The 20,147-nt window shown below is 33.2% G+C and overlaps 2 protein-coding genes and 1 non-coding gene across 8 annotated transcripts in view; 2 read left to right on the top strand and 1 right to left on the bottom strand.

The window, feature by feature from the left end:
- The window catches only part of LOC126769448 (mitogen-activated protein kinase kinase kinase), a 54,823-nt gene extending 52,081 nt beyond the window's left edge, over nt 1-2,742 (bottom strand). For all 3 annotated transcript variants that reach the window (XM_050488255.1, XM_050488256.1, XM_050488257.1), the window contains exon 1: nt 1,724-2,742. In XM_050488255.1, coding sequence (XP_050344212.1) covers nt 1,724-2,420 — 697 coding nt within the window. In that variant the 5' untranslated portion in view covers nt 2,421-2,742. The remainder of the gene's footprint in view (nt 1-1,723) is intronic.
- A 491-nt stretch (nt 2,743-3,233) lies between these two features.
- Nucleotides 3,234-3,305, top strand: Trnaq-uug (transfer RNA glutamine (anticodon UUG)). The gene has a single exon. It is a non-coding gene; the product is annotated as a tRNA-Gln (tRNA).
- An 817-nt stretch (nt 3,306-4,122) lies between these two features.
- Nucleotides 4,123-20,147, top strand: part of LOC126769433 (protein PALS1) — a 157,094-nt gene continuing 141,069 nt past the window's right edge. For 2 of the 4 annotated variants that reach the window (XM_050488223.1, XM_050488222.1), the window contains exons 1-3: nt 4,133-4,258; nt 4,540-4,655; nt 12,577-12,634. In XM_050488223.1, coding sequence (XP_050344180.1) covers nt 4,171-4,258; nt 4,540-4,655; nt 12,577-12,634 — 262 coding nt within the window. In that variant the 5' untranslated portion in view covers nt 4,133-4,170. Of the gene's footprint in view, nt 4,259-4,539; nt 4,656-12,576; nt 12,635-15,085; nt 15,334-20,147 lie in introns of those variants that run through there. The other 2 variants (XM_050488220.1, XM_050488221.1) reach the window with 2 other exon arrangements.

The raw sequence follows: 20,147 nt of genomic DNA, 5'->3' as shown, positions 1-20,147 counted from the left end.
TTATAAATTCGATGTTTATACACAATTGATCATCATGAAATTTTACACACATTGTCAAGGATACGCATAGGGTAACACTTCGCCCCACACACGTTCAAAGCCGCGGGCGGACACTACATGTGTAATAATTAAGTACACTTTAAAAATTACAAGGTGCGAATATAAATGCAATTAAAATAAGTAACAAGTCAATAGGTCAAACAATAGTGCAACACAAATATTGCCTACATTTTAAATTTGATTAATATCCCGGTGTGGGAGTAGCATTATTTAAAAGCACACGTGGGCTGAACAATGACAGCATTGCATAAGTCTTACTTGACATTGTAGATGTGGATATGCTTGCCTTCAAATGAGGTTACATATATATAAATAATACAATGTCTAAAATATTCAAATTCTTAATCTGCTAGTTTTTAAATAGTCGAGAGCAATGAATAAAAAAAAAGACTAAAATTATACAAGGGATTGCTTTGTCTATGGAGATTAAATAAAAATTAATAATAGAATGGATTTCTATTTTTGTGTCTCAAATGCTCGCGATAATTACTTTGAGTAGCAATCATGATAGAGCCATAGACAAAGTGATGGATTGACGATATAGAGACATAAATACATGTAAATTTTCTGTAACAACTTTAGAAAAGTAATTACAGATTTTTTGTAATTCTACAAACATTAAAAAATCTTATGTCTTGTCTATTAAATGTATTATTTCATATTAAACTTAACAAAATCATTTAATATTTTTTTGTGAGCATTAAGTTGATTGATGTTCATTACGCAAAATATAGGTACGACAGTTTTAAAACTAATTTCAAAGCTAATTAGGACATTAACATTTTAAATTAAATTTTATTCAAAATATATATCAACAACAGTTGGAATTTGTCTTAATAAAAAACATTTAATTATAACAAGTGGTTTTAAATTCAATATATAATTATGTTTAAATGAAAAGTTGTTTAATGTGTAAAGATATTTTATGTAATTAAAGGTGAAGGAAAACATCGCGTGGAAACCTGCATGTGTCTAATTTCATTGAAATTATGCCACATGTGTATTCTACCAATCCGCATTGGAGCAGCGTGGTGGAATAAGTTCCAAACCTTCTCTTAAAAAGGGAGAGGAGGCCTTAGCCTAGCAGTGGGACATTAACAGGCTGCTACTAGAAAGGTCGAAGCTCTATTACTAAAGATATATCCGGTGTATTTCTAGAATTAGTATTATGTATATTGTACTCAAATATTATCTTAAAATAAGCTGAAAGCTTAAAATTCACTATTCATATAGTAGAAACTCGTAAGAAGTACTTTAGATAATACTTAAATATGAATAAGCAGGTTTGTGAATCTTTATTAAAAAAAATCTAGTGTTCAGTGAATAACAATGTTTGCCTTGAGTAAATGTAATAAAAGATATTGACAATGAATGTTATCTGTGAATAGTTATCAGTAAGGAATGCACCATTTCCCGACTGATAACACTAAGTGGGCTATGACCTTTATTGATAAAAATTCTCAAGGACCTTTACCCCTAAATATTACTAGGTCAACGACATTTGAGGCTTGGTAGTAGTTCTATTTTTTTTTATTATTGTTAAAAGTATTTAATTTTCCTGCCTATCAAAAATTTTAATAAAATGTTTGATACTTGAAAGATTAATTATATGATCAGTGTTACAAATTTAATGAGTGAATTTTAAAATCATAGTGATACATACCATTGGAACTTTTCAGGTCTCGATGAATAAGCGAAATAGGTGCATCGACATGAAGATAGGCCATCCCTCTTGCCACTTGGATCGCCCAATCCACGAGGATACCAGGCCGAATCTTGCGACCTGACAACACTCTATTCAGAGGACCTCCACGCGCGTATTCCATCACCAAACACAAATTGGGCTCCTCTAAGCACACACCCTTAAGAGACACTATATTATCATGTTGCAACATCCAAAACAGTTTCGCCTCTTGCAACACACTCTCTTTTATCACTTCGATATCTTCGTTCGCGTCCTGGCGCGCTGCTTTCACCGCCACGACCTCGTCGTTCCAGTAACCGCGATACACTTTACCAAAGCCGCCCACCCCGATCACTTCTTCCAGCTTCAGCTCAGAAAATGACACTCGGGGCGGGTCGACATCTCCAATCACCGACGTGACCGCCAGGGGGTCGTCGTCGGTAACATACACGGCAGGGAAGATGCCAACGCGGTCGCCGATTTTACCAGTCCACCAGCCTTCGTCCCCCGATATGTTGGCATCCTTTGACAGGACTTCGACGATCTCTCCCCGACGCAAGGAGAGCTCGTCCTCTCCTTGCGCTATGTAGTCGTAAACGGCGGTAAACAGAGGGAGCGGCGGGCGATCTTCCTCAGCCGCCATAGCCGCGCGGCCGGCCGCTGGCCGCGGCGGCATCACCCCGGCCGGGCCATCGCGCTCCGCCTCGCTCAGGCGCCGTGACACCGCTGTGACCTCCGCCCACCACCGTACATAACTACCACAGTCCACAACGTTTGGTTATGATCACCGTATTATTCCGCCATCTTTGTTTTTCACATCGATCATGGCGGTGTATAGAAGCGTTTATCACGAATCCACTTGGTCGTTCGTGCGGTCGCAGTGATCGTTATCGTAATGTTAATATTAATGTCAGACTTGCTGCAATGATGTTAATTATTCTCCATTCATCTATCACTTTATTCGATAGACGGACGAAATGACAACCATACCACAGCGAAGTCAGTGACAAACTGTCATTTGATGTTACCATAATATTCTTTATAATTTTGACATATATATTTTAGAAACATATGTTTGTTTAATTCTGTTTATTAAAATAATTAAGTAATATTTAAAATGTATTAATAGCCAATTTTGATTAATATCTTCTTCTACATCTATAATTTGTAATACTTGTCTAAAATAATAATCAATAGCAGCCACATTTAATAGTTCATTGATTTTCTCATAGATGGAACTATAGTCTTGGGCTGTCGTAGACGGTGGTACGCGAATTCTTATCACGCCATCTAGTGACGGTTAACAAATTGAGTATGAGTTTATTGTACTCTAATTTTATTTCCGTTATTAGAATGGTTTGATATTCGTTTTCATATAGATTTATGGCTGGAATTAGGTCGCATTAAAAATCTTCATTTATCTGTAATTAATTATTACTAAATAAAAATATATATAATTTGAAGAGTTATTTCAGCACTACAACCAAGAGGTCCCATGGTGTAATGGTTAGCACTCTGGACTTTGAATCCAGCGATCCGAGTTCAAATCTCGGTGGGACCTGCTTTTTTTTCATTCAAATTCAATTTTTATTTATTTATTTGAATTTTTACTAAATATTAGTCATTTATAACATTTAAAAAATACTTGAGGAAAAATAAAATCACTTTACTCGTTCACGTCTCATTGACAGACTAGGGATGCTGGGTAGGGAGCATTATTGATCGCGCGAAAATGGGATGGCTGTATCCATTCGCGGCGACCACCCAGCCCGCGGGACGTGGGACCGATTTTCAACCTCAAATAACGCTTAAACGCCTTAAAATATTAGTTTAATAAACCAAAATACCAATTAATTATATCCGCCGACATATTCATCGACAAATTATCTCAGAAAAACGCAACGTTACACAAATAACAGTGCAAAACAACCTTAAAAGTGTAAAACGTGACATGACATAGTGAAAAACCAATGAAAATTCCGTAGACACTTCGCTAACACGCGAACAATTTTGGAAAATGGGTGATTGAAAAGAAAACCTACATATAACCTTATTTTAATTGTAAAAGAATTAGTGAAGGTGACAGTTTTTTAAATGAAGTGCTTATGAATATATTCGGAAAATAAAAAATAATATACAATGGTCGATTTATCCACGCCGGGTTAATTTGTAGATTATGAGCATAATCAACAAAATGCTTATTTCAAAAAGTTTTATTTTAAAGAGATATTGGCTTAAGTGGTGTTGGCGTAAACGTTGGTATAGTAGAAAAAATTGACGCCAAATATTAGTGAGAATAAATAAAGTTTTTTATCGTGTCGCGAGAGATCATTAGGTTTTTATGTGTACGGTTTAATTAATATTATAAAATTTTCAAGATGAATTCTTTTAATGCACCTACAACACAGATTAATGCGATCGACAAAATGACAACTGTTAAATGTAAATCGGTCGATTTAGAAGGATACGTGATTATAGTTGTTCAAACCAAGGATGATAAAATAAAATTATATGGTAAGTTAAATATTTTTCTGTACAAAAATTAAATTATTGAGAGATTATTATGTAGAAGTGCTTGCTTTGCTTTTTATAAAAAATATATAAAGAGATTAAAAGAAATGTTTTCTAAAAAAATTGACATACGAATTACCATTGATATATAATTTATAATCCATTTTTGTTTTTGAAATATTAAAAAAAAACTTGCTCTTAGAAGAATTTGTGTTTGACAATGAAGCTTTTCTAAGTATTTAATTGAATTTTAAATGTATTAAAATTTATAAAATACTTTATAGGGTCACCCTCAGCTGGAAATTGGGAAAACCTGGAGTTGGCAGATGAAATAATGGATGTGAACGAAACTAGACTTGAAGATATGACTCGTACTGAGGTCCTCAGTCACATACATGAGGTAATTACAAATTAATCTCATTTAAATGTTCCATAGGCAAACTCGTTACATACGCTCGTATATCGACCACAGTTAATAAATAAAAAAGTTATTAGGCTCCTTTGTAGATAACTTCTCAGTAGAAGTTCGGATGGAAAAATAGTTATAAGTGTTTACATACCCATCCTCGGAAAGCACGAAAAGTTAATAGTCCTGAATTCTTTCAGGTCGTGTCTGATATCCCGTCATGTCGAGAGTATTACGAGAGTATACTTGGCAGAATAATTGTCTCTTTAGAGATTGGCCACCGGGCCTAAATCCGTCAGGAGAATATCGTTTCTATAATTTTAGCTTAATATGAAAAGTTGAGACTAAATATTTTACCTTTGTGTTATTAATAAATTAGTAATATTTCAGTTATTTAAACCTAAATATACTCACTATAAAAATCATGCAACAGTATGTATTTTGTTTTTATTATCTGTTGATATTTTTAACATGATTAATTAGGTAAGCAATATAATTAAACTTTTTGTAAATATTTACAAGATTCAACAAAAAAAAGCCTGACTTTTTTTGACCGGTTCTTCTCAAGTCACGGTATTCACGTTTCAGAAACGGTGGTAGCTAGTGCTTTATTTGACAATCAATAAATAAGTGTATTGATTCTATATTTAATAAAGTATTTTGATTTGAAATCATTTTCGTTATTTTGCCAATCGTATTGTAAGCTTTTAGCGTTAGGTATGCGTAGGGTGTAGCTTCGAAACTAAATTTTGAGTTAATTCCACAAAAACGATTTACCTCAAATTTCTTACACTTGGAATTGATGACAATACATAACAATTCCTTTAATTACTAACAGTTTATAAGTAAAATCCCCAATACAAAATGTTTTCGACAGATTTTATCAATCACTTCGAAATGCGGTTTACATTTGTGTGGCGTTATACGGAGTTATTCCAATAATTAATCTTACGTGCTGATTATCCGCCGAAAGAATTTCTTTTAAAAGCAAATATACATAGGAGAAATATCTCAGCATGTCTTATGTAATAATAAAATATTATCCAATTTATGATAGGTTTGAATTAGTTTTGCCGTTATGTAATATATTATGTATAATTTATATTTCCATTTTATTGATCATTCATAATATTTCCATATTTATATAATTTTATTGAAGCGATTAAAGAAGAAGAGTTAATGTCCGAATAAAACGGACTCGAAATAAAAAACGGACTAAAAATGTTACAAATATTTAATTATTCAGTCTGCCGGGTGTATAGTATTGGTAGTTCTAAAAGTATCTTCGTATCGTCCAAGCATTCGATTGGGAATCAGATATTCTAAGCAGTATTTTTCGACTTTTACTGAGCCATTTCGGCTCTTGACAACAACACATAAAAACTTTACGCCATTATTTAATTATAAAATCAACGCACTATTTTTTTCGCAAATCTCGTCGAAAGAAAAACCTTTGGCAGCTGGCAGTCTGTACATTACCGTGCCTCGGAAAGCACGTGAAGCCGTTGGTCTGTTCCTGAACTTTCACTGGTCATATCGGCTTGCCGATCTATCAAATTATGAGAGTGAAGAATTAGAAAGTGAAGAGTCTGAGAAACTTGAGCATTATAACAAAATTTTCGCAGTCGTTTAGTCTCCGTTAAGATTGACCGCCGTAACCAATGGCGTAACTCAAGAGTGGCAGTGATGCCCACATCTTTAATTTAACTTAACTGCGGCAATGACCTTTTTTCACCGTAATGTCATTTTCGAAAGCATTTTACGTATTTTAGCTACCAGAAATACGGTTCTGTAACCGTATCTCTGGTAGATATGCCCCTGTGGGGCCTCATGCAATGAATTTGCAGCATGGTTTCTTTTTCGTTCAGAGAAACGGAAACGGAATCAGTCACGTTTTAAAGTATTTTGTTAATTTACATATGATTATCAAACTCGTAAGAGCGCAAATGCACTTCAATTCGCAATTGGATTTCTTGTCGGTTTTGTTCCGCAGAATCTACATTCCAAAACCGTCAGCCTAATATTAAATATTAAGCTGACGGTTTTATCTTGTAAAATACGTTTCAAAAGCTTTTTTCATAAAACTTTAATTAATAAATTAAAAAAAAAATAGCTAAAGAAGGTTACATAAAAGCCGAAAGATTGTATAGGAAGTGCGTATTTTTTGAAGTTGACAATTTTGAAAAACGTTGAACTTCTGTGCTGTTGAAACTTTTTAATCTTTATTTTTCAACTTATTCCTGAAAATTGATGACAAATCTAATCAGGCACACAAAAAGACAAAGCCATAATAAATAACAAATAGAATTAGGTGTGTTTAGTCAATTTAAATATGACCGAACGTAAATATGTCGTTACTATTGTAAAGTTTAATCGTTAAGCTTCGTGATCGCAGTCAATCACAACATTGGCCCTCTTCAAATGACTTGTGGAGCCAACATCTGGGCTTGGACGTGAGCCAACCGTAATAACTGCGTATTTACTATCTGGCTCATTATTTGAGCCGGGATAAAATAAAATATGAATACTTTTTATAATTTTAGCTTATGCTTTATCGCGGCTTCGCCTGAAAAAAAGTTACAAGTACCTTATTAGTGCACTTTCCAGGTCCTTTAATAAGTCATAAAAGTGCAATGACTGTTTTGGTATGCAGAAAATTATGACATTTTGAAGGTCAATTATATAAAGTTAAGAATTAAAGATAACCAAGATAATCTCTTCAAAAACAAAATATTGAAAGTAATTTATTCCGACACAATATCTGTCAAACTCCCTGTTAAAAGTTAATAATCGTCAATAACACTCAATCATTTATAAATATCGCATTTCGAAAAAATACTTATTCAAGATCTCGTCTGTAATTAACAAAATTAGAACTAATAATGACAATGAAATGATTGTTAAGCTAATGATGATGATGATGATGAATGACAAAGAAGAGTTTTGTTTTTTTGACCAGCGCATTTTTAGCTTAATTAGCTCAGGCTAAGAAATTACCAGCAATAAAAAAAAATAGTGGTTATGTACGTTTTTTCTCTTTCTTTTTTATTGTATACTTTTTCTATTCATGAATACGTTGACTTATAATATATTTTTCCTTACATACGTCACCATGTTTTTTTTTTATGAAAGTTCTCTTTATGAAAGCCAAGTTGGCTTTACTACGAGTACCTTATCTGTCTTGATTGTAAGTTTTGAGCCTTTAATAAAAATATTATAAAAAATATTCATTATTTTATATACAACAACGTCACATATTATTGTTATTGCATTGACTATAAGTCTTGTGAACTAGACACGCAGGTTTGGGCCTGAGCCAACCGTGAGAACGGTTCTTCGCTGCAATTGTATCGATATAGTTTTCAATAGTATTAATTACTATATACTATGAATTGTATTACAATGAGACAGTCTACGAAATTATATGCTCAATCAAACATTATATACTCAATAAATTTTTTTATTTAAACATGAATTATCACCGTTATTTCATATTTTTGTAATTGCAACATTAATGCAAAGCGTTCGATTGTTTTGTAAAGATGTATGTCACATTTAGATTAGTGTAATTTGAATAAATAATTAAGTAAAATCATTCAAGTTGTTTTAACTTGAAAAACAAGCTAATCCTTTTTCGTATTGATTTTGAAAGAAGCTTCCATTGAGGAAAGCCGTCAAAAATCTCCAAGCTTAATAAATTAATTAACTTCTTGGGCCATTGTTTCTTATAATCTTTGCCGGTACAGCTTGTTGATGATTTCGCTCCTTTTTGATTCTTCAAAAATTTTTGTAAAGAATTCTTACTTCAACCATAAAATGCTTAATAGATATAATGCACTTTTCTTAGTATTTGGTTATAATCAGGTCACTATTGACTTCATCGAGTGTTTTATTTTTATTCACATTTATATTTATCTATGAACATTTGAAGGTCCATTGGTGGACATAGACCTCTAATTTATGTCACTCCTGAAATTCGAAAATATCCTCTGAATTCAACGGTTATTCGGTGTCTTCTTCAGGGCGTCAGGTCGCCTGCTCCAAGGTCGTGCTGCGCATTTTTTTTCGAGTCGTCTTAATTTACCAAGTTTTTTTTTTTATCAAATATCTAATAATAATAATTTACCTAAAGTGTACAGAGAAAATAACTTGTATATTTATTTATGTACTTCATATTAATAGAATGAGAAGATAATATTCACTATTCGATTGAAGCTAAAATAAAAACCATTATTCAGAAAATTACATGAAAAATTTAATCTGATTACGCCCACTAGTAGTGGAGATTTGTTATGGCAGTATTAAAATTTCAGGCACGAATAATATTAAACTAGATCTCATGGCTTATTAGCGAATAATTTGACGATATTAGAAATAAGGAATAAATAGATTATATTTATATTATATTTGTCAAAAACGTATGAAGTGATGCGTATTGATTTGGACAAGTATGGGCAAGAGAAAGACCATGAAATAAGCATGGCTGAATGAGGGTAATAAAAAAAGGAGTAAATAAGAATACTGTTAGTAATAAATCAATGGAAGAATAAACATGTCCTCAAATAATTCATGAAGAAAAGACCGAGTATTTATTTTATATTTTATAGAGGTATTAATTTGCTTTTTATTATAATTTCTTTATATATATATATATATATATATATATATATATATATCTAGGTGAAGGTCGTACTCACCTCTGCCTATAAATTTTTATAATTTAATTAAAAAAACAAATAACATATACGTTTGATGACAGCTACAGGTTAAGCTATTTTATAATCAAACTTCGTTTTCCTATTTGATATATCTAGTTTGTAAATGTACTTACTATATGAATTAAATTTGCTACAGAAATAGATTGAAATTAATCATTTGAAGAATTTAATATTCTTTGAAGCATTTAGGACGTACATATATACCAATGCAAATCAAATACGAGCGACATATTATATTTTCTAGCGGTAAAACTTTAAAAATCTAAGAAAAAGTCTTAAAATTTCTACAGGCTACTGGATTATAGGACACACGATGCCACCGGATATCAATATGGCGGATACCACATTGTAAAAAAATTTTTAATAAAAATCTCGTTGAGACGCTATTTTTAAACAGGTTAAGAAGTTTCCGAGCCAAGATGGCCCAAGGGGTAGTAGAGGTTAGCGAAGGTCACGAGATCGTATCCGAATTATCACCGGTATTTTTTGAGTCATGCGGATATTATTTGACACTGCCAATGCATAAATAGAGCAGTAAATCCTTGTATTGAACCTAAGCATTTCGCTCAGTTTTTTCGCTCAATTTACTCAGGTACTTACTACATAAAACAACTATTATATACTATATTTTCAATATATTTGTATCTCGGTAACTATACGAAGGTAATGCTATCACAATAAACATATTATCTGATCGTAATCTTTAAAATTAGGATGATTTATCAGCATGTTCTTGTGATTTTATCATTGTTCGTAAGGTCTTGTACATTGGCATAAGAATTTATTATTGCATGGGTTAGTCAATGTAGGATTTATAAGAAAAAAAAAACATCATATAAAGTCATAACTTATCATTTTCATATAGAGAATTAATTGAAATTACAATTATCTGATTGTTCTAAATGAGGGGTAGCCAAAATGGTTCGACTTCTTTCACATTATTTAATTTATTTTGGATTTATTATTAAATCCAGTCACAATCACAATTATATTAGCAATTTACCACTCAGCATTTTTATAAAAAAAACTTTATTATTAATATCTTTATATAAGACATATAAGATGTATTATCAGCAATATATAACGTACAAATAAGTAACATACATTTGTTTCATCGATCGTTTTTGTCTAGTCTGGACTTTGGACCAGTTTAGAGTCGTTTGAAAACTATTCGTTTTATTACGTTAGATATTATAAGTTTAATTAAGACCCCTCATCGAGTACAAGCAGGTAATTGGTCCTAGCTTCAATTAACTACGTTTCAGAGCAAAAGGAAATATTAAAACCATTTCCGACTTTCCGATATAATTCGTCTTTATTTATTTAATTCGTTTCTGTTTGGACTATACAATCTAGGTTGTCTAATATATTCTTCGTTCTTTTCAAATCGTTATTTCAACGATATCGAGTTTAAAGCAAAGATGTTTTCTCCGTTAACATTTGCGGAATTATTTTAGAAAATACAATATTACGTGTTTTCTAATCTGATCTCTACACTTATGGAGAGGTTTTCGAAATTTTTATTAAACAGAAAGAGGTGTCTCGGTTCAGTGGCTTATGGGCCGCAGCTCGCACCCGTGATCTTGGGGACTTTCTGTAGAAACTCTCGGAAGCAACTCTTGTTTTATTTTGGCAGTAACAAAAGTACCCACGCCTCGGAAAGCACGTGAATTTTGTAGTTTGACTTGAGCATAAATTTTTTCCGGTCGAATTTGATTGTTGTCTCATGGGATTATGAGTATGTAGAGTTAGTTAGGTTCCAACGAGAGTGGCCGCCTTAGTCAGAATCTGCCAGGCAGATACTATAACACATAAAATATTCAGGTGCCATTTTCATGTACAAATTTATGGTTAAAAATATTAATTTAATTTTTTAAAGCATATAGTGCATCTTTGACAGCCGAGTTCAGTTATTGCAGTTACTTTAAGTGTACTGCTGTACCTCGTAGTTAATATTATATCAATAAAGTATCATCATATTTCATTGAAAATAGCATTTTGTTATTATAATATCATTCAACACTATAAACTGTTATGAGTTCATTTACGTAGAGTCAACGAATGAATGGAAAATATTGATAGTTGATACAATTAATATTTTCTATAAAATATTATTATTAAATAAAATGCAAAACGTGATTTTTAAAAACGCTACTTCAGCAAAGTGTCAACTAATTTCATATTTCTTATACTTACAATCATCAATTCAATCATTCAATCTGTTTATCGTTACATAAACACTAAAATAAATATTCTGTTAGTATAAAAATCCTTAACATAGATCTAAGCTCGACTTCAAATAAATATCGTGAAGAATTACATGACGTATTGGCGCATATTCCGAGGGTTGAAGGACGTGATCTATTTGAATCCATTAATATTAGAATCTATAATTCTATTTATAATAAAAGGCTTTTCACAAGAAATACTGAATAATAAATCACTGGTGGTAGGGCTTTGTGTAAGCTCGTCTGGGTAGGTACCACCCACTCATCAGATATTCTACCGCGAAACAGCATTTGATATTGTTGTGTTCCGCTTTGAAGGGTGAGTGAGCCAGTGTATTTACTGGCACTTAGTTCCAAAGGTTGGTGTAGCATTGGCTATGTATAGAATGCCAATGTCTAAGGGTTGGTGACCGCTTACTATCAGGTGGCCCATACGCTCGTCCGCCTTCCTATTCTATAAAAAAAAAAAATAGGACGTGTAGTTACTTTCAATGCAAATAGTTGTCATGGAAAATAGAAAGAAATATTAGACCTTTTTTTTCAAGGGACATAAAATCTTAGTTCCCAAGGTTGGTGGCGCATTGGATATGTAAGCGATGGTTGACATTTCTTACAATGCCAATGTCTAAGAGCGTTGGTGACCACTTACCATCAGGTGGCCCATATGCTCGTCCACCTTCCTATTCTATAAAAAAAAAAAAAACTTTTCCTACTATACCACGTCACTCTAATATGAGTGAATACACATCGGGGACTCTCATCAGATATATGTGGATTTCTCACGATATTTTCTGTATTTTGTATATTTGCTATTTATTTATAAGATGAATAGGTCTTTGTGCGAGTCCTATCTGGGTAGGTCCCATCCACTCATATATTCTACCACCAAACAACAACGTTTATAGGACCAACATCAGTAAACAACCTCTCAAGTTGTCAATCTATTTTAATATATTCAATTTGTTTCAGTGCATATCGTCGTGTGTGATCAAACTCCGAGTGAAGAGACGGAGCGAAACAAAACTATGTAAGTTACACATACATGTTATATAATATCCTGGTACATTATTCACACACGGCCATCTGATCCCAAACTAAGCAGAGCTTGTATTATGGAAACCAGACAACTGATATACTACATATACTACTTTTCTTTTGTAAATACATATTATATAGATAATTACACCCCGACTCAGGACAAACAGATAAGTTCATGCACACAAATGTCTGTCCTAGGTGAGATCGAACCCACAACCTTCGGCGTGAAAGGCAAGTATGTACCAACCACGCCAACCGGCCCGTCTCATATATTTTTTTCTTATCAACAAGCCGGGACGCATTTTATATACTTAAGTACTTTTATATAGACACCGACTAATGTGTAATTGACTATTACGTATTTCTAGGTTATGACATATATTTGTATCGGAAATTTAGTTCGTGGACTTGTATTTGTATATTTGTGTTATGGGGTCTCCTATATTCAGTCGTTTAAGAGGAATTTTATTTATTTATTACTTCTGATATTATAAACGGTGTATTATACAGTATGTACGCTTCTGACTGCCTCGTTGGCTTGGTGGTTACATATAAAGCCGCAGATCCCGAGGTCCTGAGTTCAATCACCAGGTCGTACCGATAAAAAGCTATTGGGTTCTGTAAAAAATTCTCAGTCTGGCAGTTGAAATTGTGTATACTCCCGTGCTTAGAAAAGCACGTAAAGTCGTTGGTCTTGTGCCTGAACTCTTTCTGGTAGTGTCGAGTTTGCCGCCCTATCAGATTATAAGAATGGGGGAATAGAGAGTGCCTCTATGTTTGCGTGCACACTTAAGTACTGTATTATTATTATTATCAACGAACTCTACCTCTATACAAAAGTTATCCTATAATATAAAAAGTATATATATATCGGACGAGCTAGCTAGAGGATATAGGCCACCAGATGGTAAGTGGTCATCAACGCCCATAGACATTGTAAAAAATGTTAACCATCGCTTACATCGTCAATGCGCCACCAACCTTGGGAACTAATATGTTATCTCCCTTGTGCCTGTAATTACACTGGCTCACTCACCCTTTAAGCCGGAACACAACAATACCAAGTACTGCTGTTTTGCGGTAGAATATCTGATGAGTGGGTGGTACCTACCCAGACCAGCTTGCACAAAGCCCTACCACCAGTAAAAGTAAGTAAGTTCACCTTATAAGAGAGAAATACATTACACTATTTTTCTGCTGTGCAATCGGGTATTGACGAGTATGTTATTATTACCACAGGTGCGATTTTTAGTAAAATTTTATTACACAACGATTGCGAAGCACGTTCAATAATACGATTGCATAGCGCTTTTCCCGTTTAATGTGATTAAGAACGGAGAATGGCTTCCTCAAAGCAACGAACATTGCTCTACAACTAAAACAAACGAGAAACACCTTTAATATAACACATTAAAGCTTATAATGGAATAACAGTTAATCTCCGGAAAATTGGATACAGTGCGCTATCCAAATCAAATGCAAGCGAAACAAAGAAATCTATTTTATATGACAGAGTTCTAAAGTCGGTGACGAATCGTTTTATTGCAACTTTGTCAAAGTACTGGAACGAGTTAAGTATAGTACGACCTGTCTACGTTACCGCTGGACACAGCCTTTGAGGTTACGTCGCGGTGTTGCCTGGTAATTGTGTTAGCCTTGTTTAAGAAACAATTTACAAGGTGATTATCAGTAATACATACATTTTGTTTTATATGATTATAATTTTAAAATGTAAACAAAATAAAAATATACTTTATTTAAGTCGGCTCTTAAAAGCAATTTGGCATCGATATTTTGCGTTAAATTAATTAGAATCTACCGAGAAGAAAAAAAAAAAAATTACATTTTTCACTTATTAATTAACATATATTAAGTATTAGCAAATTAATTTATTAATCGTATAAATAATAAATATAGGTCAAAGATTTGTCATTTCCCTTCCTCGGAGCTGATTTTAAGTTTTTGTAGATTTCCTAACAATATTTTCTGTAATGGTTTTACTCGACAGCGAGTTTAGGTAAATATAAATTGAAATTATTCAGAAGCGCTTGTCAGATGTCCGGCTGCTAGCAGCTCTCCCAATCACCAAAGAAATAGTTGCAAACATATGTTTCTTAATTAAGATGTATGTTTACATATTATGACATAAGACTGGTTACTTTCATTGAAGAGTTTTTTTTTTATTATATAAAATTATTATTGGAATCTTTTATCTTTATCTAAGAAAATTTAATGTTAAGCATGATCAATAAATAATATCAATTACAAGAAGTGTTCGTCTTAATAAAACCCTACCAGATTGTTTAATATATCAATATTGAAAGTATAAATAAATATCAAGAGGAAAAATAAATTAGATATTTCATTGATTAATCACGGGTTGATTTATTTACTAACACGGCAACACCATTCAAAAACCTGTGTGAGCAAGACAGAAAACACTGTCGAGTCACCGCGACGTAGCTAACCGGTGTAATTTAGTGTTTGTAAAGTAATATTACAAAAATTAACCGTGCTTAGTTACGCAAAATATAGTTTTCGGTGATGGTGGTGCTGGGTGGTGAGGTGGTGAAGTGGTAGAAAGTGAGTGGTCAGGCCGGGGTGAGTGAACTGAGGTCGGGCGCGACCAGCGCTGCGTTTGGTATTAGTGCTTTGACAGTTATAAAGTACTCTTTTTTATTATACTTGGTAAGCATTTTTTTTGCATTTCTTAAAAATACTTTTGATATTTTAATTATCTGTATATTTTTATATAACAACTTCTTGATTATAATTTTTCCATAAAAGTCAATATTACAGTCATAAATAACACATACTTCGTATGTTAAAAGACAATAATTGAAATACTATTTAAATCTCCTTGAAATAGTAATATAAGTTATTCTAAAATTCGCTCGCTTCCATTTTAATGAATCTAAAAAAAATATAGTAACTGTAATTACGGATACCAAAATCGAATTACTAATACATAGGAACCGGCTTATAAAAAATAATAATCGTACCGCAAAAACCAGTCAACCTTGGCGGCGATCAGACTTAGTGGGCTTCATATGGTTTAAATTTTTCTCCGATACAGACTCGCTTGACAACTTTTCTATATAGTAAAAGTAACTTTTGAGATCCCCGTGCGAGACAGTCTATCCCATAAAAATTCTTTTGGTAAGGTCAATGAGCAGCAAGTACAAGACCTTAGATTTTAGTGAAGAACTTTATAAGTATACTCTATAACACGTACCAGCTGTAAAATTATAATGTTCTTTAAACATAACTTACTTTAAAATGATATATTTTTATTTTCAAGTTTACTACATAATTACCATCCCTATATTTATTTCATTATATTCTACTAGTTTTCGCCTGTGGCTCCGCCTGCGTGTGAGGGGCGAGATGTCAGGTTATGTACCTTATGTCCTTTGCTGTATCCCTGAAAATGCAAAGTTTCATGATGATCGGTCGACTAGTTAAGACGTGACAGTGTAACAAACAAACAAAGTCACTTTCGCATTTATAAGTAAGCATAATGGACTAGCTGCTTCGTGCAGCTAGCACCCGCGTTAAAGGTGATGGTATATTATAGACTTTTAGTGAGTAGGCTATCGTAACGCATAAAGATTTTTTTAAATCGGTCCCGTAGATCTTAAAATCAACACACGCTTATTCAAACAAACAACTAACAAACTTCAGCTTTTTATATTCGCATGTCAGCATTCATAAAATTTCATCTAAATCCGCTGTTGTTTTTGTGTGATTGAGTATCAAACATCCCAGCAAACTTTCACATACAATAACAGCCTATTAATGTCCCACTGCTGGGCTAAGGCCTCCTCTCCCTTTTGAGGTTTGGAGCTTATTCCACCACGCTGCTCCAATGCGTGTTGGTAGATGGTACTTTCACATAAATACATTATAATCTAATATCGCGAACTATACGAGTAAGTTTCAACTTCACTACAATTACATATTCTACAAAAGTAGTCCGCAATCGATGTTTGTAGATATGAATACAATTTATTATAGACAGAGTCAATTATCTTAATTTATGTTGGTAATATTGCAAGGTTTTTAGGGATTCAATTAAATATCCCAATCCTAACAAGCTGAGATTCAAATTTAAAAAACTTATCGAAGACACTATTAAAGTTTTATTTCTTACTAGTTACCGGCCGCGACTTTGACCGCGTGTATAGGGGTTGGTTTTAGGCAAAAGTAAAAGAAAGAAAGTCTGCCGTCGGGGTTCAACCTTGCTACGTACTGAATTTCATCAAAATCGTTTCAGTAGTTTGGCTTCGCGAGAAAAGCTATAATCGTATATATTTTCAAGTCAATCTGACTGACTAAGAAAAGATTTTTGAAAATTTTAACATTACGGAAAGGAAGATGGGAGGTGTAATTTTGTATTTTGTTTTACTCGTACGAAGTAGGGAAGGGTAGCGAGAGTATTCTTTAAAATATAGCCACAACGCTACTTTAATATATTCATGCGATGACCTTAATTATGCGTTTTCCGAAATAAAAATTTCTTCCAACCTTTCTCGTAACTGCTAATTCCTACCTTTAAGGCTTCAAGCGTTTCCTGGTTCTAATCTTATTAGTCGCACGACTTATTTACCTTTTGTACATAACGTTACATATAACAATATTAAAACATGTAAAGAGTCGAAGCGATTCAATCATCGATCACGTGAATTATCTAATGTTTACGTCACTTTTTTACGTTTTTGAGTTTTACAATTATTAATGATGTCCTCTTGGCCGATTTCGGCCACGGTGGCCAATCTCAAGAGAGATTAGCCAACTGCGCAGGACATATTATATAGCACAAATGTGTACACAAACACGGAGGCACTATATACCCTCACTCTCATAATCCGTTGAAACGGCAATCCAACACGACCGGAAAGAGTTCAGGCGCACGACCTACGGCTTAACGTGCTTTCTGAGGCACGGAACATACTGCCAATTGCCAGAATCTGGGCTGCTACTGACAATCTTCGTCAAAAAAAAACTCAACTTTTTATCGGCCCGACCTGGGGTTTAAACCCATGACCTCGGCAACTGCGGCCTTATATCTAGTCACTAGACCAACGTGGTAGTCAAATAATTGACAAATTAAAAATGATCGAGCGTATAAACTTCAACCGAGATGGCCCAGTAGTAAGAGCGCGTAAATCTTAACCGATGATCGTGGGTTCAAACCCGGGCAAGCACCACTGAATTTTAATGTGCTTAATTTGTAATTATAATTCATCTTGTGCTTGGCGGTGAAGGAAAACATCGTGAGGAATCCTGCATGCGTCTAATTTCACTGAAATTCAGCCACATGTGTATTTCACCTGAATAAGCTCCAAAACCTTCTCCTCAAAAAGGGAGAGGAGGCCTTAGCCCAGCAGTGGGACATTCACAGGCTGTTACTGTATAAACTTAATTTCTTTAGGTGTCCTTAGTAAATTTATGGACAAAATGTTGTGCCTAAATATGTTTTCGTGGCTGGCATCGCATTGAAATGATTAATAATTTTTACCTCGCCAATATTTTTTAAATGATGACCATTTATCAAGCTCATTTGCCATTCAATAATAAAAAATCATAGACCATTTCGCTGTATTCTTTTTAACTGTATTATTTGTTGATTTTTAAATCATATTTTCCTTCAACGCCGATCACATATTAAGCACATTAAAATTTAGCGGCGCATGGATTTGTAATCTTGGGTTAAAATTCTCGCGTTCCAACCACTGGATCATCTCGGCTCTTTTCTTAATTACCATCATTACAATAACAAGGCAATGTATCACCTCGTGTATGTATATATGTATAAGATTAGTATATATCCAACGAATTATAGAATAATTTTCTTATATCTTCAATCTTGAGTAAATTACCGAGTAAGTCATAATCCGTTGATCACATACGGCGCAGTCATGCTATTGTCATTACATCCATTCGTCATATAACTGCTCACGAACACCGTTGAATTGTTCTATGTGTGAATATTGTCTTAAGTTTTGAATGTGTGTGTGACAATTACTGTACAGCTACAGTTATTTTAATATATAGCTTCAATTTCACTCATTTTATATTAAGTAGTTATATAACTGTAATATTTTGGAATATTACAATTTTGTTTGGAACTTTGATTTAACATAATATTTTATGTGTATTAGACTATATATTTCATTTGTGAAAAAGAGTAATTACAGAGTTTTTTGACGGTTTTTCTCGGTATCCACATTCCGAACCGGTGGTAGTTTTCAATTTTAATATGACTAATGTGCTTATATTGAAAACATATTTATTCAATGAATAAAAGCATAGATAAGAAATTTTAAAAGTCTTTTTAATGTTTATTATTAATATCAGACAGATATACATAACACTCATTTATAATAAATGTAGATTTATAGACCTATTCGTAATAAAAGCACAAAGTAAGGCAAGGATAAGGTTTTGTGCAAGCCCTACCATCAAGTTTAATGGGCGAGTGAAGTGAACCAGAGTAACTAATATATACCCACTAATATATATCATCATAATATAATAATATATCCTATATACATCTTAGTTCCCAATGTTAGTGGCACGTTAATGATGTAAGCAGCAATAAGACCCAGCAATTTCTTCAACTTTAGACACAGGCTAAATAAAAAATATTTATTCGTCATTTCCTTTTTATATTTTTTTAAAAACTTTTACTGTATGTAGTTTTAAACCTATTACTGCTTCGGAGAGTTGCCAGACTTCGTGAAACGTGAACGTAAAATGTCATAAAGTGATATGCGATATTGAAAATAATAATTATAACATTTCAATAATACACGCCTCATATATAATAGTATATCACCATAAGTTTGCTGTCAACATTTCACGGGTGCATAGTGAAGTGAGTTCTAACAGAAAAGCACAGCAGCAATCAAATTATAACTTACGACAAAACTCATTCCACTACATAATACATAAGTATTGACATTCTATTGTAACGGACCGAACAAAAACCCCGAATTCATTTAAAACAACAATAGTTGATTATTAAAACATTACACAAAAAAATGTCTTCACTAAAACGTAATATAGTCTAAACACATCATTTCGGTACATTTACACTATATCCTACCGCCGGTGTACCGTTCTATCATCGTTGGAATGTAAAACGTACCACACGCGGCTTCAGAAAAATACCTGATATCAACTTTAATTGTATGACGTTAAGTGTGAAATTCAAATAAGACACAAGCGGAGGTCTACAAGGAACTGGTTCCGCATTTAGCGGGCACTAAGTGACCAACATTTCATTTAAGCGCACGCCAATTTCAACCATAAAGCTATTACATAATGTTCTCTTTGCGTTTTTAAATAGATAAGATCTCTTTCCGATGCTGAGATATCCACTAGACTATCATCGTTTATGATAGCCGTGAAGGAATTTAAACCTTATTTTATTGTAATTAAAGATTATTTTTTGTATATACAAGTGTAGCGATTGTTGTATCGAGAGTGTATTAAAA

This window comes from Nymphalis io, chromosome 7 (genome assembly GCF_905147045.1).
Source record: "Nymphalis io chromosome 7, ilAglIoxx1.1, whole genome shotgun sequence".
NCBI classification, from domain to species: domain Eukaryota; kingdom Metazoa; phylum Arthropoda; class Insecta; order Lepidoptera; family Nymphalidae; genus Nymphalis; species Nymphalis io.
Note: the sequence above shows the minus strand (reverse complement) of the source record. Positions and strands in the feature narration are given on the sequence as shown.